Below are 24,993 nucleotides of genomic sequence, written 5' to 3' on the forward strand. Positions count from 1 at the left end.
TGAGATGACTGTATTTCACCTGCAGAATTTTGTCATGCAAAGGTAAATGTAACCGAGCCTTAAGAACCAGCCACTTAGACAGGAAAGGACTGTCTGACCAACAGTAAAGTGGACAACCATTGTTCAATTTTATGTCACATTTAGAGCAGATTAAGGGTGCTTTCACACTAGCATGTTCGCACCTGTGAACTGCACCCGAGTTCACTTAAAAAAGTGGTCTGGGGTTTGGTTCATGTGAACTCCGGTGCGGTTCGCTGCTGATATGAATGCAATCGTACCAAACTGCGGAAATGAACCGCTATTGATGTATAATTTGCATCTTTGCATTCTCCCGATTGCAATTATTATGGTTTAATGCATTTCTCAGACCTGCTTGTGTCCAAGTAAATCACCTTTAGAGAGTAGCTCACATTCTTCACATCTCTTGCAACGCATCTGCGGGCTCGTGGCAGACAAACATAACTGTCGTTTTGTGCATTTAAAGTTTTGGTGGTAAATCCAAAGAGATGAATACTTCAATACAAATTGAAGCTGATGTCTTCTTGAGTTGTTGCCTAGTTATAGTGGTAAACAGCTGCCGCTTGTACTCACGTTGATGTAATCGGACCGCGGTTCGGACCCAAAAAATATGACCAGTGGGGGCAGGGGGAGGAAACAAACTTAGGTTTGGTCCAAGCAATCAAACCAAGTGTGACAGTAACCTTAATAAAATTGCTGATGCCATAATAATAAAACAGTTTGTAACAACTTGGCTGCTCATTCAAATAATGGTGCAGCTGTTTCTGTGAAAGGTTGTACAGATAGCACCCATGAAATTTGTGGAAAATGTGTGTAGATTTTGGTCCGTCCAATACTAATAAGAACCGATTATTTTGGGGACATAAATCTGCAAACAAAGCAGAATATACAGTTGTGTTAGAGGATGTTCCCCGTTACTTGCTAATAAATGCCTCAAACAAAATTCTGAATATCTTTCAAAGATTCAATGCCATAAATCACACAAACTTTGGTAAATCCAGGGAGTAGTTCTTCCTTGAAAGTGTTCATCACAGCAACCTTTTTCTGTAAACATGACTGTTTCTTGGCAAAGTGATGAAATCCTGTGAATCCTGCCTCCCAGTAATTGGGTAGAAGTCAACCAATCAGGTTGGGGTTTATGATTTTGGAAAACCTCTTGCCATTTTTGTGCAGTATGCATCAAATGGTCCATGAACAGTACAGTGGTTCACGGTACATGTCTGACACCATTTACACCTGGTATTAAGATGTGTTTCGGGTGATCCAATCACAAGTGGGCAGTGCTAAATTCATGTGTAAACAGGGTCTAAAATGTTTTGTGATCTGATCACAAAAACCACATATGGAGGTAGTCAAAAATGCATTTGACCACAGTTGCATTTGGGATGTAAATGCTAATCCATCCTGATGTGTCCCAGACAGCAGTGAAGTGCCACCCCTAACCTGTTAATCAACCACTGCGCTACAAAAAGTGTTTACCGGTATCAAGCGACTTCAAACCGAAATAACTGTCCGATCCAAAAATTTGAAAGTGGATCCATACACAAGCATGAGAACTTCACGGATCTTCTTCAGTGTCTGATATCTACATGCAGGGAAACAGATGAGAAGCATGAACATCTGAAGCTCCTTTAATACAAGTGCTTCACTAAAATAAGAGAAATATTGCATTTGTGGTTAGATTAAATTTCAAATAAATCTGGGAGAAACAGCGTGCCAGTTTTATTTGCACTCTTTATCTTTTCTTATTTTGTTGAGCTTGAATGTCATTCAGTAACACACTGACAAAGTGATTGATGTATGTCATCATGAAATCAGAGACCCTCCCCTCACAAGTGCATCCCAGCACAAGTGATCACAGGAGATGTATTTACAGCTTTTCTCGATTGCTTAAACACATTTCTTGAAATTATGCCTCCTTTTCTCAAAAGTCTAAACACAAATACAGATCTTCTCACCCAATTCCCCAAACTTCCTATTTTCAGGTCAAAATGAAGCTCTCCACTCAAAACCATTCAATCTTGCTGAAAAACCAAACTTTGCCCTCAGACATGACACACAAGCCCTCAAAAACACACTACAACATAGTCTTACACACTGGTGAGAAATTCAAAACAATACTACAAAAACCGGTAATAAGTTATGTTGCTTGTGGTTCTCCCCCTCAAAAACCTTTTCACATGATGAACACAACAAAAGACACAAATGTATACATTTGCAAATTTTTTATTCCTTAAATGTACTGTACAATACACCAAACTACAACAAAAAAAATTCTGTCCCAGCATCCCATCTTTGGTCTGGGACAAGCCAGAGAATCTCGTCAACACAGGCTATATTGGCCCTAGCCAGGCAGCGGGGGTAAAATCCTCTTGCATGCCTGATCCACCCCTGGCATGCATCAACTGAAATGTCTAGGCAGGCTTCTTCCATGGCCTGGAGGAAGTGAACATGGATGTGAGGTTCTTGGTCATACACTTTCCACCACCATGCCAAAAAAAACTCCTCTATTGGGTTTAGAAAGGGAGAGTATGCAGGCAGAAAGATGTTGGAAAACCTTGGGTTATTGGTAAACCAGTCACGAACCAGAGCAGCATGATGGAAGCTGACGTTATCCCAAACAACAACAACGTAGTGAGGCTGCTCTGGTTGTGCTGGCTCCCTCTGGTCAAGCTGGAACACACACTCTTAGACCATCAAGGAAACCGAGGAGCATAGTGTTATAGGGTCCAAGAATGGCATGGTGGAGTACCCCTCGTTTGAACCCCCTGAGGATGATGGTCGTGCACATAGTGATGTTCCCTCCTCGCTGGCCAGGGACATTCACAATAGCCCAATGGCCAACTATGTTCCTCCCCTTTCTCCTTTTGGTCAAGTTAAATCCAGCCTCATCAACAAAGATAATCTCATGGGGAACAGGTCAGTCTTCAATCTCAAAGATTCTCTGCAAAACACATGAAACACGGTAGAGTAAATGACTACCCTGAAACACAGTTCAAGAGGGCACAAATGGCAGACCACCATATGTACTTTGTGCCATAGTATAAACTGCTGTACTGCTATACTGTGACGGTACACAATACTTCATACAATATAAAAACGAATACTTGAACATATTCCAGACGTTGGTCTTTCACTCTGTCAGAGTTTCATTCGAAAGGGACGTGGTATGCCTGTTTAATCCAGAACCTGTGCTTTCGGAGGATGCGATCAATTGTGGAGAGGCTGATGGCATTTATCCCTCGAAATTGGTGATTGTCTTCAATCACTCTCCTTTGAATCTCTCACAGGCAGATTACATTGTTGGCAATGACCATATTTACCAGCACCTCTCTTGCTCCTCCAACAAACGCCTTAACCTGCCTCCACCAGGTGGTCGTCTCGGTGTCCTACAAAAATAGAAGTACTGATTACTGTAACTGTAACATCCTTTTTACAAAATGGAAGCATACAGAAAGTATCTGTATGTGAGGCAATTTGATGCATTTTTTTATTAGTATAGTGCAACAGCTACAGTACATGTACAGTATGTGTTGTAACACAGTACAGCACTCAAAAGTTACAGTAGAGAGCAGTCTGAAGTACACCTACCTGTTTTCCTCCCTGAAGGTTCTTATGATCGAGGCGACGGTGAAGTGACTCAAGTTTGGCCGTACTCGTTGCCCAGCCTCCCTCATAGTCACACCATGGACAAGGACATGGTCAACTAGAGTGGCACAAATTTCATCCAAGACTGCTTGTCTCCTTGCCCTTGCCCTTCCCCTTCCTCTTCCTTGTCGTCGTCGTCGTCCTTCTCCTCTTCTTCCTCATCGTCCTCCACCTCCTCCTCTCCCTACTTCTCCTCCACTTCCTACTCTTCCTTCACCTCTTCCTCCACTCCCTACTGCTCTTCCTCCTCTCCAGTGTCCTCGACCTCTTCCTTCATGTCTCTCTGGATCCATTGTTCCAAAACTGAATGAACTGACTCGGGCCCTTTTATCTATCTATTGAAGGTTCTGATTGGTGTGTGATCAATTTTGACTCTTAGTGTTTCCACCTGGGTAATTTTGTGCTAATTGAGCTCAAGATGTGCTGATTTGAGTGAACAGTATTGAATGCTAGTGCTTTCTAAATGACCACATGGTGTAGGCAATGAGAAATTAAGGGATTTGTGTGTAGAGTTTTGCAGTGACAGTTCAACAAATCTGACTCATGTCAAAACAGGGGAATAGTGTTTATAGTTTAGGGAAATGGGTGTGCTTTTTGATAAATGGCATTATGGTTTTGAAATTTTAGTTCAAAAGCCTGGTTATAGTGTTTAAGCAATCGAGAAAAACTGTAAGCGACCAGGTGTAAACAGTGATGTGTCTCGCCTAAACACATGAGATCAGATCACCCAAGATTAATCTTAATACCAGGTGTTTTTCAGTCTCCGAGTTTGAAAATGTTTCTGTCTATTTTTGTTTCTATAGATGCAAGAGTTAGAACATAGAGTGACAGAGGCTGACCAGCGAGCAGAGAATGCTGAAAAACAGGTACGTTTGGCCAGCCCACTTCTTCTCCTGGGCCCTTCAGGGAGATATGGAGATTTCACTGACCCCTGGATTGGTGCATACACATTGACAGCAAATAAACTGCGGATGATTGCCAAGTGGCATTACCATATGTTTTTAGTAGGTATTCCTACTCGACTTCAGTTTCCAACTGTATCTTGATAGTCACTAGTCACTGTTCATTTGCATGAAGAACTGTTGTCAGCTTTGTCTGTGTTGCTTGTGTCATCACGATTCATCAACTCTCATTGAAAATGACTAAGCCTTGTTGCTGCAAATTGCTGTCATTGTAAGTGATCCTGTAGCGTGTCTGGAGAATGTGCCCCTGGTGCAAATACAGATTAATATAAGGTTAATGGTTTCTTGTAATGGGTTTCTACTTCCATTGTTAGTGTTCCATGTTACAAAAAACACCAAGATTATCATTGTAGGTCCACATTATGGAGGAGAAACTGAAGTCTGCAAACATGCAACCCAGCGAATCAGAAAATTCATTGTACAAGCGTTATCAAGAGCTGAGCAGTCAAATGCAGGAGAAAGACATGATCATACAGAGACTTGAAGCACAACTGGAAAAGCAGGTAAGAAGACCAAATCTCACATTGAGGGAGAGATGGCCATATATATCTGTTAAGCTCACAGTCAAGTGTGTAGCTTTCAGTTGTTCATAACTGTCCTCCTTATCTACAGAACTTGGTTCGAGCCCAAGAAGCCAAGATTTTAGAGGAGAAGGCTGCTAAAATCAAAGACTGGGTCACGTTTAAGTTACGAGAGGTGAGTAGAAATATGCAGAGTATTGTGATTACAAAGGACTTGTTGAAAAAGAGAATGTCATTTATGCTTCTCATCTCTTCTTTGCATTGAAGATGGAATCAGAGAATCAGCAGTTGAAGAAGGCCAACCTGAAGCAGGCAGAGCAGATCATTATACTGCAGGACAAGCTTCAAAGTAAACATTGTTCCTTTCCTGTTTTCTTTGCTTTTATGGTTTATTTTTGTACACCTCTCACTATGTTTATGTCAGCTGTTCTTGAGAGGCCCATGTCTCCAGCTGTGGATGCCCACCTGGTCCCCTCCAGTCCCCTCCACCCTCCCAGCTGCCCTGGGACACCCCCTGCCCAAGAGGAGAGTTGGAGACTGACAGGATCTCTCATAACTGCAGCAAACTCTACAGGTACAACATCATTTTCACCCTGTAAGGGTTTCTAAGCTCTCAGTAGTTTCATTTAAAAGAAACAGATTGCTGATTCAGTTTGATCCATCTTTAATTCTGGAATAGTTTTTTTTTAGTATTTAGTAAGTTTTAATCTATTGATTTATTTAAAGGGGCTATATTCTACACTTTTGTACCATTTTATTTTTTGAAGTTTACTTATGATGTTACTCAAGGTTTCTTTGACCAAAACCAGACATAGGTTTACATGACCACTTTTTACTCTCTCCCTCTCTGACCCTAAGAATTAAATAGGCAGTTTTTGCTACTGTACATTAAAGATTTCTGTATATAAATTACCTATGTGACTGGCTAACCTAACACAGTAGTTACTCATACTCATCACTCATAAGAATGGGCCAAGTTACTGAATAGCCATTACCGCAACAATTTCTTAATGACTTGTTTTTGCAACTTTTCATAAATGTTCTGGGTGCACAAGGAAATTTGTGCTTTTTGTAAAATACCCCCTTTAAAGTGATGCTTGTCAATGGTCCTCATTGTCACTTGTGGCATGTTCTTCTTCCATTTTTGTGTCACTGACTAAATTAGGTTGTCTGAAGCAAAAAACATAAATAAAAAAAAAACAAATTTAAATTGTTGAAATTTAATCTTTGTGTCCATGTTAATTTTAGAAATTGTGGAAAAACATTTATAGATTAAATAAAAAAATTACAAATAAAAAATTAGTAATGACTTTAAAAATGTCATGTTGTTTAACCATCATGTAAAAGGTATTAAATACTTTCCTTGCACCTTGAATACATGTGAATGTACACAACTTAATTATTAATTTCATAAAGGTTTTATCAACATATTTTTCAAGAAAATTATTTTTTACAAAAATCATACATTTTTGAGTCATGAATATCAAGAAGATTTCTTAGGGTTATGCCCTTTGACCTGAACAAAATGTGCCTTTTCATAAATTTATTTTACAAGCTACACTCAAAGTCATGAGGGTCTAAATGGTCCTCTGTTTTTTTTTTTTTTTTTTTAATTACGACAAAATGATTACCTGCAAGTTGATTACAACACCTGAATTTTTTTTGGAAAAATTACATTTTATAACAAATTGTTTAAAAATAATAATAAAAGATTATTAAAATCTACTAATGCCAGCATTTCTTTTTTCCAAGAATTTCAGCTTTTAATGAGACTTTTATTTATTTTTATTTTTTTTACTTTCTCCAGAAAGTTACACCGCTTAAACATTTTTTACTTTAAGATCCACAAAAAAATATCAAAATATCTTTGAAGAAATTAAAAAAAATATATGAGGTGTATACTAGTAATTTATTTTAGTGAATTGCATTTTTAATGCATTTCTGAAAAAATTATTATATTCAGACAAAAAAAGAAAAAATAAGCATCACGTCATAGACCATTTGATATCTGACGCCGTGTTTTTTTTTTTTTTTTTACATTGCAGATAGCAAGAGGAAAATCACAGAAGGTTGTGACTCTGCATTTCATAGTGCGTCCATACTTCCCACAATACAAGACAAAGCAGACAACTCTCTCAAGGCTAGTCAGGATGGGATTGATTGCACAATCCTGGTAATGGAGGGGGTGGAGTCTTCTTTTGGAGTGACATGTGAGAGAGCATTGGGAGGAGCCTTAGACAGAGATCACTCCTCTGATGAGCTCAACAGCAAATTCCGTTCCCAGCGCCTACGATCTTCCTCCTCATCCTCTTCCTCATCCTCCTCAGCATACGAGACCCCTGGTCCTGGTGGCTTTGACACGCCCACCCCCACTCCTAAAAGCCCTACACCCGCACCCCTATCCCCCCCATTAATCTGCCTCCCTCTGTCATGCCCCTTTCCTCTGGCCTTACCCTCAGGCACAAGCATGACCCTTCCCAAAGTTCGCACCCCATTAACCCCTCGTGACAGCATTCAACTCGTGAAGAAGCACCACAGTCAGCCACAACCCGGCATCGAGCGCCTCCACCAGGTCAGCATCAACATCGATATTGGAAACTGCTCCTCTCCATCTTGCCATAGTCTTTTCCAAGGTTCAATGCCCACACATGGGCTAGAGGAGACGGACATTAATGAAGGACCTCCAGAGAGCATGGAGGGTGTGGTGGAGGGACTACAGATGGAAGCATTGCCCTCTGATGGAGGCTTATATGATGGGTTGGCCAAGGAACTGGAGATGTTAGATCCAGAAGCTCTTAAACCACCTACTCCACCTCTACACCGATTCCCCTCTTGGGTAAGAAACTTACAAGGCTTGTGGTTTTTTTAAACTTATGTGCTAAGGCAAGCGTCACTATTACTATTGCTCATGCTTATGGTAGGTGTCAAACTTCGTAGCATAAGTCATCCCACACAGTTAAGGCCAAAAAACGTACGTGTTTTTTTGCGTGACACAATATTTGTCATCAGCACAATAGCTTGCAGCCTAGTTTTTCTAGACACTCCATGTCAGCGTGTCATCTGCGCACGCACTTCGCATTAACTGTATTAAAGAGTATCACAAAGCAGTCATAGTGTGCATGCGTCGTACACAATATGTAATGGCACAAGGAAAATAGGAAGTATGAAAGGAAGTCTTCAGGGTTGTGGACATGAATGATTCCTCAAATCATGCAGGATTTCTTGAGGAGAGGTGTGCTATTACAGTGTACACTGATTGAAAGACTTACGATTTTTGCATGGTGGATAAGAAGGGCCGAAACTCTACGTGAACGCAGACGCATCTTGCAATGCAAACTCAATTTCATGCATCGTTGCATTCGGAAATGTGTTAGAGCACAGTTTATATCTCAAAGCATGTATGCGTAGAATTCTCAGCATTGTCAAAAGGGGCACTATAGCAACATTTGTGTGAACTGTCCACTTCTACGGTGAGTTTTTAGAATCAGAATCAGAATCAGAATGAGCTTTATTGCCAAGTATGCCTACACATACAAGGAATTTGTCTTGGTGACAGAAGCTTCCAGTGCACAAACAATATAACAACAAGACAGAGATAATAATAAAGAAATAGAATAAAAATGAAAATAAAATAAGTATATATAGAAATACACAATAAGACAAATATGTATGTGTGTATATATATATATATATATATATATATATATAATATTCGTACATATGTACAAATACAAATCTTTTATATACAGATGCAAGTGAATACATATAAATAGACTAAGCTGTAATTATTGCTCATTGGGGCAGTTTTAACTGTTCATGAGATGGATAGCCTGAGGGAAAAAACTGTTCCTGTACCTGACGGTTCGGCTGTGCAGTGCTCTGTAGCGCCTGCCAGAAGGCAACAGTTAAAAAGGTAGTGGGCTGGGTGAGTGGGGTCCAGAGTGATTTTTCCAGCCCTTTTCCTCACTCTGGAAATGTACAGTGCTTGAAGGGAGGGCAGGGGGCAACCAGTAATCCTCTCAGCAGTCTGAACTGTCCTTTGTAGTCTTCTGATGTCCGATTTCATAGCTGAACCAAACCAGACAGTTATTGAAGTTCAGAGGACAGACTCAGTGACTGCTGAATATAACTGTATCAGCAGAGCCTGTGGCAGGTTGAACTTCCTCAGCTGGTGAAGGAAGTACAACCTCTGCTGGTCCTTTTTCACAATGGAGTCAACGTGGGTCTCCCACTTCAGGTCCTGTGAGATGGTAGTGCCCAGGAACCTGAATGACTCCACTGCTGCCACAGTGCTGTTTAGAATGGTGAGCGTGGTCAATGTTGGGGTGTTCCTCCTATCCACTATCATCTCCACTGTTTTGAGTGTGTTCAGCTCCAGGTTGTTTTGACTGCACCAGTGAGCCAGCCGTTCAACCTCCCTTCTGTATACAGACTCATCGTCATCTTAGATGAGGCCGATGACAGTAGTGTCGTCTGCAAACTTCAGGAGCTTGACAGAGGGGTCCTTGGCGGTGCATTCATTGGTATATAGGGAGAAGGGTAGTGGGGAGAGCACACATCCCTGGGGAGGCACAAGTGCTGATTGTACATGTGCTGGAAGTGAATATCCCCTATCTCACTAGCTGCTGCCTGTCTGTCAGAAAGCTGGTAATCCACTGACAGATAGATGTGGGAACAGAGAGTTGGTGTAATTTAGTCTGGAGGATAGCTGGGATGATGGTGTTGAAGCCGAACTGAAGTCCACAGAAAGGATCCATGCATATGTCCCTGGTCTGTCCAGATGTTGCAGAATATGATGCAACCCCATGTTGACTGCATCATCCATAGACCTGTTTGCTTGATAAGCAAATTGAAGGGGTCTAGAAAGGGTCAAGTTATGAAGCTTATTTTAGCCAATCTGATTTCCTTATTCAGTGTGTTCCTGGCCTGATTGTACAAGATGTTATCCCTACTTCTGTAAGCATCCTCTTTGGCCTGACGAAGCTGCCTGATTTTTGCTGTAAACTATGGTTTGTCATTATTGTATGTTAAATAAGTCCTAATAGGAATGCACATGTCCTCACAGAAACTGATATATGATGTCACAGTATCTGTGACACACATCAGATTGGTGTCTGCAGCCTCAAATACACTCCAATCAGTGAAGTCAAAGCAGGCTAGGAGTTCCAGTTCTTTTCTTTGGTAAATCTCTTTGCGGTCTTTACTACAGGTTTGGCTGATTTTAGTTTCTGCCTGTAGGTTGGAAGAAGATGAACCAGATCAGAGAACAGAGAGATCAGAGAGTCCCAAAGCTGCTCTAGGGACAGAGCGATATGCATCCTTTATTGTTGTGTTGCAATGACCCAATGTATTTCTGTCTCTGTTGGGGCATGTAATGTGCTGTCTGTATTTTGGCAGTTCACGGGTGAGGTTAGCTTTATTAAAATCTCCCAGAATAATAATAAGTGAGTCCGGGTATTTTTGTTCTGTGTCTGTGATCTGATCAGCCAGCTGTTGCAGCGTTGCGTTCACACACGCTTGTGGAGGAATATAAACACTCACCAGAATAAACAAGGAAAACTCCCACGGCAAGTAGAAAGGCTTACAGTTGATAAAGAGCACTTCCAAATTAGGACAGCACATCTTCTTTAATGTTGTTACATCTGTACACCAACTTTCATTGATTTAAAAGCATGTTCCACCACTTCTCGTTTTCCTCGTTAAATCCGCAATGCAATCCACTGTGAACAGCTGAAAGCCCAGCAGATGTAACACGCTGTCCGGAATGGCTTCACTCAGCCAGGTTTCTGTGAAGCACAAGGCAGCAGAGTTTGAAAAGTCCTTGTTTGTATGGGTGAGGAGATGTAGTTCGTCCATTCTGTTAGGGAGAGAGCAGAGATTCGCTAGATGAATACTCGACAGCGCTGTTCAAAAGCTGCGATGATGGAGCTTGCGCCTCCGACTATAATGTTCAGCAAAATGTCTGAAATAGTTCAAAACTGGGAAAAGATTGTCTGGTATGTGCTGCTGAATATTCAGCTGTTCATCCCTGGTAAAACTGATTGGAAAAAAATTATTAAACACAGGACAAACAAACAAAAACAATAAAAGAATTGGAGAGCTCAACATCGACTCTCATGGCAGAGCAAGTTTGAACAGAATATTGCTGAGCAAGTAAGTTAAAGTCAGTATTTTTATAGCATCTTACCTGAATAACATATCCAGTTTAATTGCACAGACGTTTGAAGGTTGCTCTATCATCCCCTTGTGTACTGAGGTATATTCCTGAAACATTAACTCAAGAATCCATGCTAAGCATGTTTAACCGGACCGCATGTTGGCAATGTGGTGGCCAGGCACTCGAATTGCATTCAAGTACTTGCATAGAGTATGTGTAGGCCTTAAAACGGGCAAAGATTTAGATGGCAATAGACTTGCATTGAAGGAGGGACTCAAGCCATATCTTGGACCTGAGGCTGGATTCATGAAAAATGTCTTTAAAAAAACTAAAGAAAGTTCTTAGGGTAAATTATAAGTAGTTTGTACTGTATGTTCTTGAGTGCAATACATGAAGAACATTCTTAAGGTGTCTTGTGAATACAAAATATTCTTAATTTTTTGATTTATTAAGAAATTAAGGAGACAATAGTAGATAGTAGTTATGAAGTAATAGTAGTTATGAATAATTTTATTTTCAAGAATGTTTTATGAAGACTTAGCAAACAACTTAGCAACCACTTAAAATGCTCTTGCAACCACCGAGAATAACCTAGCAACTACATAGCAAAAAAAAAAAAAAAAAAAAAAAAAAAAAAAAAATTTGACCTAACTGTTTGCGTGCATCTATGTGTGTCTTTCAGGAAAGTCGCATCTACGCAGTAGCTAAATCAGGAATGAGAGTCTCAGAGGCCTGTCTTGGAGCCAAGACTATTGGGAGAGGTCAGTTAACCAACTGCAAACATACACAACTCCATCACTAACCAATGACAACCAGTCTGTCACCAACAACTTGTTGGCAGTTATTGCAAACCATTTGCATAGTGCCATATGAACAGATGTTCTTGGATCTGTCAATTAGAGGTCAGGTCTTATTTGATGTCACTTCCTCTTACTTAAATGGAACACACCTGTGCAGGTGTGACCACCATTCATTGAAGCTTTTAAAAGTCTTTTAGAGGAGGTTTGGGCTTCTGAGTAGAGGGTGAGAATGAAAACCCTCCATTTCAATCAGCCGTGTTGAAAGGAAGAAACCGGTGTGTAATTATCTCGCCCAGAATTCCCCATCTCCACCTCAACTCTACTACAAAAAGAATGGAACTGTGCTGTATGCTGCAGTGAGATGTAAATTCTACAGTACATGAGGTCTGTTTTTAAATATGATCAAACTGTACAAATAAGACCATTTTATAGGGGTCATGACATGCCTTTTTATTATTTTAATATGTTCCTTGAGGTGCACTTACAATATTTGCACAAAAAAACAGTCATATATTTTTAAAACAAGATCATTTTCTGTCAGAACTGTCAGAAACTCTCAGTTTTGGTGTTGCTTCTCCTTTAAGACTTGACAGTAAACTTCACTCTTATGATCGGCTCTCTGCTCTTGACTGACCGAGCAGGTCTCCTTGCCATCTTACTGCTCACCACTACTGGGCGGGGCTATTGAAGTAATAAGGTAAAGTAGGCGTTGATGTGTTGTTGTGGAGGTGGTCAGATGCATATGTCTACCACAGTGAAACAACTTCTCGGCAGCTTGGTTTCAACGAATGCTCTTTTTGCAGTAAGGAGGAAGTTTTGAGTTCTGAAACTTATAGTATGTTTTTATAGTACAATGATCTCTTATATGTCAAAAGATCTAGGAAAATGTTATACCTCATGTCATGATCCTTTAATAAGTTAATCTGAGGCAATATACTCGCTGCAGGAGTTTGGGGATTGACGCCGTTTGTTTGACAGTGAATCCCCTAAATTATCAATCCATGTGTTGCAGGTGACACTCTTGAAACTTTCTTTCAAACAGTGTTTGGTATCTCATGGCTTCTTAGAAAAGAAACATGGGTGCCAACAGTTTAACCCATCTGGTGTTGGCTGCTTTTTACCAAACTAATATTAGCAGCTGGAGATGTATTATCTTCCAGAAATGTTTACTAAACCGCCCTCGACAGAGGCACCATGTTTTGTTTTTGCTTGTTAAGCTACTGCTTTAAACAGTGTGCAGTCTCTGGACCGCAATGTTGTATGGGTTACTCCTAGACCACCAGAGCAACTAACTGGAAAGAGACAGACTGTTGTTAAAATAGTTACTCCTGTAAACAGCCAAACTCTAATGTTCTGAACTGTGTGTACAGAACAGAATTAAGTACTTCGAAGAGGAGTGACAACCGTATTTAGCTGCATTGTGTACGAAGCCTTATTGAGCTGTCCCAGGGGTTGTATCTATGTTAAGGTATCTTTGAGGCTTGAATTATTAAACATGATCTTATATACCTTCTCTTTCAAGATCAACAAAATGAGCACTTTGAGCAAATTAAATGTACTAACAACTTATATGGCTGTTGGAGTGGCTTTTTGAAAGGCCTACACAGGCCTCATTAAATATTTAAAGCTTTGTGAAGTTTATGTGAGTTGGGCATGTGTTTCTCCATGTTTGTTTCTGCAGTATCCACCCAACCTCAGCACTCTGCTGTTGGCCCCTTCGCCCACCTCATTTATAAGAACATCAGTGTTCCGGTGTACTCAACACTTAAAGGGGTAAGATTACATAATCAAGACAACCCCTTTTACTGGTCCTTAGGTTATTAGTGTATGACATAGGTTGCTACTCATTTGTGAAATTGTGTATTCTCATTTACTTTCCTTGCTTCCTTTCCTCACTTCCTAACTCCTCACTCTTAGGAAATGAGGAAAGGATGCGAGGAAAGGAAACGAGGATGGAGGATGGATTTGTCCAAGTCCTCGCTCACTCAGGTGCCACTAAAAACTGCCATCTTTGCGCAGCTATATAACCTTGGAGTGGTTGATGTTATGTTCTTGAAACTTGATTAATTGATATTTTCATAATAAAACCTAATTATTCAAGAGTCACTGTTAAAGTGTGTAACCTCAAAGGTGAAACATGAATTTAAACTGTTGTATTAGATGTGAGGGGGTAGGAGAATTTAAGCGTGAGTCAGGTGCTAACCCTAACCCACCCTAACCCTAACCGACCAAAAAGTCTCCCACATAGGATGCTCCTGTGCTTCCTCATTCAAGCGACCTCTGGAAGCTTCCTCTGTCCTATGCTCTCGCCTCCTCGCAGTGCATTTAGAGAACTGATACGTCCTTCATGATGGCAGACTTTGATCGGTTTCCAGGTCACGGGCTTGAGGGTGGAGGTGCTAAGAAACGAGGATGCACAATTTAAGAAATGAGAAGCACCCATAGTGAAGTTGAAGTGTAAGCACAAAAATGCCATACTGACTGTGACACACAACTTGAAGTGCTTCCTACATAGATAGCATTTTTCCTGACACAAATGCTGTCTCAAATTTAGTTTTTCAAAATTGACACTTCGCTAAGCCCCACCTTAAAAGCATTTCTGACCAATCCTATCTTAGAAACTGGAGCTGTGCTCCATTTTTCTGACAAGTGCTTGCTTTTTTCCAAAGAGAGTCTATGGGAGTAATGTGTTTGAGTAGTTTTAAGAGGAATTTAAAAAAAATTATCCACAAAATGTGAAAAACGTTGTTGCTGGGTCGCTTGTAATAGTGACACAAGGTACCAAGAGCGGACACGCACAGTATTTTTATCTTTAAAAAAAAAAAAAAGTAAAATAAATATCAAGAATAGCCTGCTATGGATTAAACTGTGTCAGCTCTCATTTCCAAATGAACATGAATAACATCAGCAAGGACACCTACATTTACTCCAAGGTTAATTTAAGATAATTCATATACATATTGATTCAGGTCTTAGTAAAGGCAATACTAAAAAAAACAAAAAACGAGTTCACCACATCGTAGCGTGTGTTATGAGACGTTACACTAATGTTTATCAGGTGTGTAAACGCCATCAAATGACGCTTTTCTCTTTTCAAGTTAGAGTGATAATCATTTGCCTTGATTCTGATTCAGAGTCTCCACAGTTTTCAATCAAATGACTTATGCTTTACAATGTCACTCTTCATTCCAGCCCACGTAAGAATATTGTCAGTTCCGTTTATGAGAGCATTTTGCCAAAAACCGCACTGTTCACGGCAATCTCCCATTTGTTACTATGGTAAGTTCTGCAAAGTTTGTCAGGCTGAGCAATGGTAGCCAAGGAGGGTGGAGCCTAGTGAAGGGTTAATTCTACCTTCTAACCAATGTTTGGTAGATTACAGTGTTAATTTTTAGTCTTTTCTTTTTTTTTTTTTTTTTGTCTTTGACGAATATGTCCTTTAAAATTAGTCAATATTTCATTTCATATTCATTAATTTTCATATATATATAAAAAAATTTTTTAAACATTTAATAAAAATGTAAAAACATTTTCATAATTTAAACATTTCATTTAAGACATATAAGACATGAAGCATATAAAAGATACATTTACAATTAAATACAATTGTAATTACAAATACTACAAATACAATTACAACATACTGTTCAACTGTCCTTGATGTGAAAACCTGAGCTCCTGAAATAATATCATGAATACTGACATATTAGCTACTCTTTAGAAGTAAGCCTACTGTATTGTGAATTCTTCATTTTAGAAACTGTAATACATTTTCCGTTTTTATTGCCAGTTTAGGATATTGCATGCATGTAGCACGTTCAAATTCACCTGTTCATTCGTTTCACTGTCTGTGGAAGTTGTAATATTACATATATGTTGTGGTCACTGGTTTTGGTTAATCTCTATATTTAGGATGCGTTGTCCGGTTTTAAAGCGGTTAATTTTGCCGGTGTTTAGCACGTTCAACTCGCGCAGCTCAAGCACGGAAATCCACAACATACTGGATTATTGGATTAGATGAACCATATCTAATACCTTCTTCTATAAACAGATGTTTCTCTAGAAGTTTCTTCTTCTGTTTATATATCTTGCGCTGTTTATATCTTGCAGTATTTTGATTTTTGATTCATTTTCGTAAACAGTATGCTTTAATAAAATCTTTATTCGTCGTTATGATGCATCTTTTTCATCTCGTATTTGTTATCGTTGACGGAATCAAAAAACCCTTCGCCAACTAACGTTTTCGTCAGTGTTTGATGAGATTAAAATTGGTAGATTACTGTACTTCTGAAATGTACTGTTATCTGTTCAATAAAATTAGAATGGAATCTTTAAAATGATACTTTTTTTTATTATTTTTGGATTACTTATGTATGTTTTGATGAAAATATAATTTGAAGTCTCTTAAGTACCAAAAAAAGGATAAGAAAAATCTAAAATCTAACAATTTATTTGTCAGTCCCTGTTGTTTGTCAGTTCTCATGTTCCTGTGCTTTTGTAGAAGGCGACTCAGATCAGCAGTGTTCCTCTCCCAGATGATGACTCTGGCTCAGAGGATGACAGCAGCTCATTGGCCAGCCTGCACACATCTACACTAGGGCCAGAAAAGAAGGGCAGTACTCCTGGCAGCCCCCGCGCTGTCAAAAGAGGTGAGGACACCTGTCAAATAACCTGCAATAGCTTCTTCAAAATCTGTATATTTAAAGGGATTGTTCACCCCAAAATTAAAATGTTCAAATTGTTGAATTTGTTAACAAGTTTGAGAACTATGGCAGAAGGCAACTTAGAAATGAAGGAATAGTTCACCCAAAAATGTTCAACCCAAAACTTCTCACATCAGTTACTCACCCTTATGACGTCTCAAACTGGTATGGCTTTCTTTCTTCTGCGGAAAACAAACGAAGATATTTTGATGGAGATATGATGTGAATACAGCCATACAATGCAAATCTGATCTAGAGCCTACAGTTGGATATGTTTGGGTCTTTTGTCCCACAGGTGTGTCCATGTCCTCTATCAGTTCTGAGAGTGACTATGCCATTCCTCCTGATGCATATTCGCTGGACAGTGACTGCTCTGAGCCCGAACACAAGGTCCAGCGCACATCGTCCTACTCCTGTGAGAGCATCGGGCCGGTACGTTTCCAAAATCCTTTTCCTCTGGCTCAGTTGACCCAACCGTATCTTTGTGTTGTCTTTTGATCTACAGTGGCCCCAAAAAAGTATTTGTACTCTCAAGTCACACTTAAACATTTAATAATTTCATTGCATTAAAAAAATACATAAAACCAAGTGGCATTCCCCCCCACCCCAAAAAAAAAAATGCTAGACCCTGTATGAGAGCTAACTTCTGTTTTTGAGACATTTTTGGCAATTACTTTTAACCAACTGGTCCCGAAGGTCATTTCTAGTGGATGTACTGTATGTGAAGTCAGTTCCTCTCAAATTCACATTTGAGTTCTAGCAAAGTAACCACAGATGTAAGTCATCATCCCATTAACTATGGACATGTTTCAGGAATGTTTGACAACTAGAAAGTGTCTGAATAATTTTTCATCTTAATTTGAACACTGTATAAATTGCTTTAACATTTAATACAATTTAAGAACATTTAAGAAGTGTTTTATCATTTTAAATTGTTGTGAAATGTTTACTACAAATGCATGCGTGTGCTACTGTATCCTTCTTTAAAATAAATGTGTTTTTGGGGCCATGGTATATATCCAAGACAATCCTGTCTTATATTTAGTTTTAATTTAGGAATTGACTGTGGTTAATGTTTAGTTTTGTGTGTGTCTTTCTGTCTAGGACACTCTGGAGAAAGCGGGTTACTTGTTGAAGATGGGCAGTCAGGTGAAGGCATGGAAGAGGCGCTGGTTTATTCTGAGAAATGGAGAGATCTTATATTATAAGTCTCCGGTGAGCATAACTTTCCACGGGACTCTGTGGCAGTGCTTGAGACTGCAATACAGTGTGAGGGAAGAAAGTTTAGAGTTACAGGACTGATGATAGCTGCCTTTGTTCTGCTCTCAGAGTGACGTGATCCGGAAACCTCGGGGCCAAATGGAGCTGAACTCCTCTTGTCAGATCACCCGTGGAGAGGGAGCTCAGACATTCCAGGTGAGAGACAAACACAGAAACAGCCTTTAACAAATCTGTCAGCCTGGGGCTTTCTAAACAGCCTGATATGGGTATCAGATGATTTTTGCTTGTGTTTCGAGGGGATGTTTAGACCCACAAGTACTCCCATTATTGGATTTTCAAAGTTGTAATAATAATAATGGGGAATTATGTATAATTTCCCCAAAATTTTAATCAGTCTAATCATCTCTATTACAGTTTGGGAGGGATTGAATATCATAATCATAAAATGTCCTGTAGAATTTATTCTAGTTCATCTGGACATGTTTTACTATTATCCTGTGTGTATTAGAAAGCACATTTAGATAACTTAACCCATTCAGACCATGCATCCATTCCACTGGCCATAACTTTTCTCTTATGGTTTTGTCATTTGGTGACCTTTGGAAACCTTTGCACATTTTTGGGGGTTAAAGCTCTGTCCATCTTTTGCTCATTTGTGTGTTTGTGTGGTCTAGTTAATAACAGAGAAGAAGACCTTTTACCTGGCTGCTGACTCTCCCAATATCCTGGAGGACTGGATCAGAGTTCTACAGAATGTTCTGAAGGTTCAGGCCAGTGGACCCGTTTCCATGGATAAGGAAGCCAAACCCACAGTGCGAGGCTGGCTAACTAAGGTCAGAGTTCAAAAGAGTGTTGTTTAGAGAGTGAGAGAGTTCTGGAAGCCTCAGACTCCCCTTGACAACCCTGTTTACACCATGAGTGAATATTCACTACAAATATTTGCAAATGTTTCTACACCCATCAAAAAAAACAAAAAAAAAAAACAAAAACTCTCCAACCAATAACATGACTGATGTTGGATCAAGGATCATGTCTGGTGCTGCTACTTCAAACTCCAGCATATTTGGATTGGCTTTTGTTATAACCGATTCTTAAATTCTTACATTTGGTTCCCTCGATCTTGAATATTTACATAATCGTTGGCACTAATACCCTTAATGTTATTTTGCTAACCGGCATGAACACCAATGACAGAAACGTTTCTCCTTTTTTTTTCTTCGGTCAGTTCAAAAAAACCTTTTGGTAGAGCTTTACTAGTAGTGTTTGGCTTGCTGCTGATCCTCTGTGAAAATGATCAATGGAAAACCAACTGGAAGGTAGATTGTGCCATCTATAGTACCAAAGTAAATTTCCTTTTTTAATTGGTTTGACAAATTCCTCAATGTGAATAATTTTGCGTTTTGCTATTCTCTTTGCTTTGTCCATTTCCCTCTTGTTGTGAATGGGTCTTTACAGTAGCTGACACTTAAAAGTTCCCTAATTTATCTAGTCAAAGCTATTTGAATAGTGTTTCTATGTCTTGTCCAGCCTTTTATTGCATCTGTTTCTATAGCAAAACAGCAACAGTTTAGACAAAGTATGTGTAGTGAGGATTGCTGGGTGACAGTGAGGATTGCTAGGTGAGATTCCTGGATGGCTGGTCCCTGCTAGGACAAAGCTGAGGCCACCAGACCTGGAATGTATCTTAAAAGGGGTCCCTGTTAAAGGGATAGATCACTCATCATTCACTCACCCTCATGCCATCCCAGATGTGTATGACTTTATTTCTTCTGCAGAACACAAATTAAGATTTTTAGAAGAATATCTCAACTCTGTAGGTCCACACAATGCAAGTGACTGGTGACCAGAACTCAGAAGGTCCAAAAAGCACATAAAGTCAGCATAAAAGTAATCCATAAGACTGTAGTGGTTAAATCCATGTCTTCTGAAGTGATATGATATGTGTGGGTGAGAAACAGATCAATATTTATGTCCTTTTTTACTATCAGTCTCCATCTTTGACCAGCCCCAACCAGTAGGTGGCTGAATGTGAAAGTGTAGATTTTCAGTAAAAAAATGGACTTAAATATGGACCTGTTTCTCACCTACATCTATCATATTGCTTCAGAAGATTTTGATTTAACCACTGGAGTCTTATGGATTACTATTATGATGCCTTTATGTCCCTTTTGGACCTTCAAAGTTCTAGTCACCATTCACTTGCATTGTGAGGATCAGCAGAGCTGAAATGTTCTTTTAAAAATTTTTGTTTGTGTTCTGCAGAAGAAAGAAAGTCATACACACCTGGGATGGCATGAGAGTGAGTAAATGATGAGAGAGTTTTCATTTTTGGGTGTACTATCCCTTTTAACAGCCTGTGTTGTGTGTTTTGTGTTAGTGAGTGGGAGAGGTGACGTCACCACATCAGAGGGGCTTTGATAATATCTTCTTCAACTGATTGACTGCTCAGATTATAATTAATGGTTTCTTCCTCTTTGTGTGTGTGTGTGCTTATGTTTGTGCATTGATTGTCACCAACACATTAACACATTTCTAAAAAGGTCCTTCCTGACTCACTATACCATATTTTTCTCTTTTCTACAGGTGAAACATGGTCATTCAAAGCTTGTGTGGTGTGCTTTGTTTGGGAAAGTGTTCTACTATTACCGTAACCAGGATGACAAGGTAGGTTACTTTCAATTGCTTAAGGGGCCGTTCACACTGAGCATGTTTTTGTGTCCATCTGCGCTTTTTTTCCATTGTTGTTCTAATGCGCAAATGGACTGTTTTTTTCAGCTCCTTGTGCAAGAGCGCTGCATTTTTTGGGTTGAAAATAACTGGTACTTTTGCAAATGTGTCTGTTTTATTAGTTTCGCCGCATCTAGCTTTTTTTAGTGCATGAACATGTTCAGTCTGAACAGTTCCTTAAGCAGCAAATACTCTCTCTGAAAATTTTGGAACATATTTGGAAGTTGCTGTAGATTTTTAAATGCTCCTTTTCATTGTTAAAATATTTACATATAATGCTAATATACAGTATATTGATATGAACTGTGTGTTTGTGGCAGTTCCCACTGGGTCAGCTACGAGTTCGGGAAGCACGGGTGGAAGAAGTGGACAGGTCATGCGACTCTGATGAGGATTATGAAGCAGGTGGGCGGGGCTTCCTCTCCTCTCACTTCACTTTAGTGGTCCATCCCAAAGAGCAAAGCCCCACCTACCTGCTTGTTGGCACCAAACAAGAAAAGGTACCGTTCACACCACAAAACACGAACTTTGGTTAGCATTTTCCCAAGCACTACTTTGTTTTTTGTTCATTACAACAGGTTATGTAATTGGTATGTCTAGATTGATTGTATTTACAAAAACAAAACATGCAGTAATTTTGTTAGTAGTGACAGAAAATTCAGGCCATGAAAATGTCAACTCGTTAAGGCTGATGTGTGTAATTTTTTTCAATGTTAAAATTCTTATACTATACCTGTAAACCATTTGAATGTTGATTTCACTTAAAATTGGTTCTGCAGCACTATCATAGCATCTTCTGTTTGTTTGAGCGCCATCTAATCTGACACCAACTACAGCTGACACATTGGCTTGACCAGTGGTGTGAGTTTGGGGTGGGACTTTGTGCAACCAATGAAAGAAGGGGAGTTTTCTGGAATCTGTTTGAAAACTGATTATTTTTCCAATTCTGTTCGGTGACACTAGTCGCGCGGAAATTACACTGCGCTGGCACTGTGTAAAAATGATGTACATTTACATCCAAACTCAATTTCGTGCTATCTGTCTTGCAGGACACCTGGTTGTACCACTTGACTGTTGCAATGGGCAGTTGTGCAAGCCTCAAGGTGGGCACAGAGTATGAACATCTGATTGGCAAGCTGCTTGATGTAGACGGAGACCCAGGTAAGAGGTTACTTTGAATACAATTCATTTTAATAACATTAACCTTCCCAATCATAGATAAATGTAATGAAGCCCACCTGTCCACATCGCTCGAAAAACGTTTTATTAAGGGGTCAAAATTAACTCTAACTAAATCAGACAAATTTGCTGGGAATAAAATGCCCAAATACTTAATGCCCTGTTTGGGCCACTGGAAGGCGCCGGCTGGAAAGCCATTACTGGGCAGTATGCTGTCAGAGCCAAAGCTTCGGATTTAGACCAGTTGACTTTTTATCCTGAGAACTTAGAAAAGGAATTAATAATTCTGTGGAGGCAAGGCATAGATCTAGTAGGGTTGGAGACAAATAATAAAATATCATCTGCGTAAAGCAAAAGCTTATGCGCCATACCTCCCGCCACCACCTCTGGAAAATCATCCTCCTTTCTTATCGCGGCTGCTAATGGTTCCAGGGCCAGACAGAACAATAAGGGGGAAAGAGGCACCCCTGCCGGGTGCCCCTATCCAGAGTAAAATAATCTGAAATTAATCCATTTGTTTGTACTGCCGCTACCGGGTGTCTATAAAGTAACTTAATCCATCCAATAAAAGTTTTCCCGAACCTGTATATTTCCAAAATCTTAAAAAGATAATCTCATTCTACAATATCAAATGCCTTTTCAGCATCAAGTGAGATGGCAGCGACTGGAGTCTGATCATTCGCCACTGACCACATGATATTGATGAATCGCCTATTGTTATCAGAAGAGCTGCGGCCCCGAATAAACTCCACCTGATCTATATGTATAAGAGATGTCATAACTTTACTTAATCGGTTAGCCAGAATTTTTGACAATATTTTTGTCTAGCTGGATCAGGGAAATTGGATGGTAACTCTTGCACTCGCTTGGATCCTTGTCCTTTTTAAGAATCAGACTCATCCAGGCTTGTGTCATGGTTGGCGGAAGCTTTCCATTCTTTAATGATTCTGTATAAACTTCTAACAAAAGTGGAGCCAGTTCTGTAACATAAGATCTAAAAAATTCAGTGGTAAAGCCATCTAGCCCCGGAGCCTTACCTGTAGGCAAGGCCTTAATTACCTCGCCAAGCTCCTCCAATGTTATCTCAGAATCAAGAGAATTTTTTTGCTCAGTCGTCAGTTTAGGGAGTTCTAATTGCTCCACAAAGTTTCTAATATCGTCATCAGTGGACGAAGATGTGGAACTATAAAAATCATGATAAAATTATTTAAAATTATTATTAATATCAATGGCTGAGGTAAAAATTTCCCCACCAGCATATTTCACTGAGGGAATGGTAGAAAAAGACTCTCTCTGCTTTATGTATCTTGCCAAAAGCTTCCCTGCTTTGTCCCCCGACTCAAAGTATGACTGTCTTGCCCTGAATAGCCAAAACTCCACCTTCTGCAACAAAACAGTATTATATCTGTATTTCAATCAGGTCAATTCTCTGAGGCCATCAGACGACATTCAGCACTTCAGCTCTGCCTTGGCACTTTTAATATTCCCTTCCAACTCCACAAGTTCTCGTACTTTGGATTTTTTGGTGAATGATGCATACTGTATGATCCGGCCCCTAAGAACTGCCTTAAATGCCTCTCAAGCCACGCCCACAGAGGATACTGAGGACCAGTTGGTCTCCATGTAAACATTAATTTCAGCCTTTAACATTTGTTGAAATTCAGGATTTTGCAAAAGGGATACATCAAAGCGGCAGCTATATGATTTGTTTTTCTCCGTATGTGGCAACACCTCTAAACTCACCAGGGCGTGATCTAAGACTAAGAAGTTTCCATATGTCTTACGTTTAAGAAAATAAATAACCTTCCTTCTTTTTATGGGGTGCCCCAGCCCATTGACATTCCACGTGGAGAGAGATAATCCACTCATATTAACATTTGACATATTAGAAAAAATTTATTTTGTGTCAAAAACAATATTATAAAGACCACATTACAATATTAGTGTAACAATCAAACCCCAAATTTCCCCCAGAAACCAAACAAACACGACAGCACCAACCAGCGTCCATCCCTCTAAACTCAAACAGTCCATGTATGCCTACGAGAGTCCCAGCGACAACTTTGCCGTCGGATTGCTCAAGTCCGGTGCTTCTATACAAATTTTGTGAGACAGAAATACACAGCAAAAAATTGTCCATAAAACAAACTCCTGCCATGTAAACACAAAAAACAGTAGTTTTCAGTACTCAGTTTTCAAGTTCAGTACTTCGGGTAGTCAAATCAATGTTCAGTGAGCCGACACATTCAGCCGATACATGAGTGCAACAAAAGACCCAATCACTCCAATGTCCTGCGAGAGAAAATCCACAAAACAAACTCCAGGCCACAGGAGGCATAAGCACCAAAAACTTGCAGATTCATCCACAAACTGTCCCGAAGAAATGATATTACACAAAACAAACTCCAGCCACTAGGCAGAACCAGCACAAAATGAAACAAAGAAGGCATCCAGCTTCCTTGGGCAGTCGAGTGAATGTTCAGTGAGTCAGGTCCACTAGGCAGCAACATGAAAATCACCAAATGGCTTACTCACTCCAATGTCTTTATGAAAGACAATGCTTGCTGTGGGCATGTAAATTCTCTACGGCCATCCTTAGAGTTTATTCTCAGTTTGGCCGGAAACATCAGTGCAAATGCGACCTTCTGTTGATGTAAGAGATTCTTGCATTCTTTGAATCGATTGCATTTCTCTCTTGTCGAATTCGCAAAGTCTGGGAAAAAGAATGCTGTGGTTCTTCCAAGAAAGCTTTCCTTTACTCCTCGCTTCTCGTAACACAAGATCTTTATTGGATGATCTCAGAAATTTGGCCAGAATTGATCGGGGCCTGTCTCCCTCAGCGGATCTCTGAGCCGGGACTCTGTGAGCTCACTCGATTTCCAGCTTATGGCCTGTTATGTCGAGCAGACAGGAGAAGAGCTCGTCTAGAAATTTTACCATAGCTCGGCCTTCCTCATGCTCAGGAATTCCAACAATTCGGACGTTGTTTCGTCGATTACGATTCTCCAGTTTTTCCCAAACTCGCTGCAAGTCTGTCTTGGTCGCTAGTGGGTTAGC

The 24,993-nt window shown here is 39.8% G+C and overlaps 1 protein-coding gene across 1 annotated transcript in view; it reads left to right on the plus strand.

Moving 5' to 3' along the window:
• LOC127411298 (pleckstrin homology domain-containing family H member 1) overlaps positions 1–24,993 on the plus strand; it is a 76,751-nt gene that overhangs the window by 31,214 nt on the left and 20,544 nt on the right. The window contains exons 3-18 of the mRNA XM_051646771.1: positions 4,470–4,532; positions 4,982–5,131; positions 5,241–5,324; positions 5,417–5,498; positions 5,574–5,723; positions 7,195–7,985; positions 11,989–12,067; positions 13,788–13,879; positions 16,608–16,755; positions 17,105–17,241; positions 17,914–18,024; positions 18,139–18,225; positions 18,705–18,863; positions 20,614–20,694; positions 21,078–21,257; positions 21,807–21,918. Of these exons, the coding sequence (XP_051502731.1) occupies positions 4,470–4,532; positions 4,982–5,131; positions 5,241–5,324; positions 5,417–5,498; positions 5,574–5,723; positions 7,195–7,985; positions 11,989–12,067; positions 13,788–13,879; positions 16,608–16,755; positions 17,105–17,241; positions 17,914–18,024; positions 18,139–18,225; positions 18,705–18,863; positions 20,614–20,694; positions 21,078–21,257; positions 21,807–21,918 (2,506 nt within the window). The remainder of the gene's footprint in view (positions 1–4,469; positions 4,533–4,981; positions 5,132–5,240; positions 5,325–5,416; positions 5,499–5,573; positions 5,724–7,194; positions 7,986–11,988; positions 12,068–13,787; positions 13,880–16,607; positions 16,756–17,104; positions 17,242–17,913; positions 18,025–18,138; positions 18,226–18,704; positions 18,864–20,613; positions 20,695–21,077; positions 21,258–21,806; positions 21,919–24,993) is intronic.

The sequence above is a fragment of the Myxocyprinus asiaticus genome, chromosome 20 (assembly GCF_019703515.2).
Source record: "Myxocyprinus asiaticus isolate MX2 ecotype Aquarium Trade chromosome 20, UBuf_Myxa_2, whole genome shotgun sequence".
In the NCBI taxonomy this organism is placed as follows: Eukaryota; Metazoa; Chordata; class Actinopteri; order Cypriniformes; family Catostomidae; genus Myxocyprinus; species Myxocyprinus asiaticus.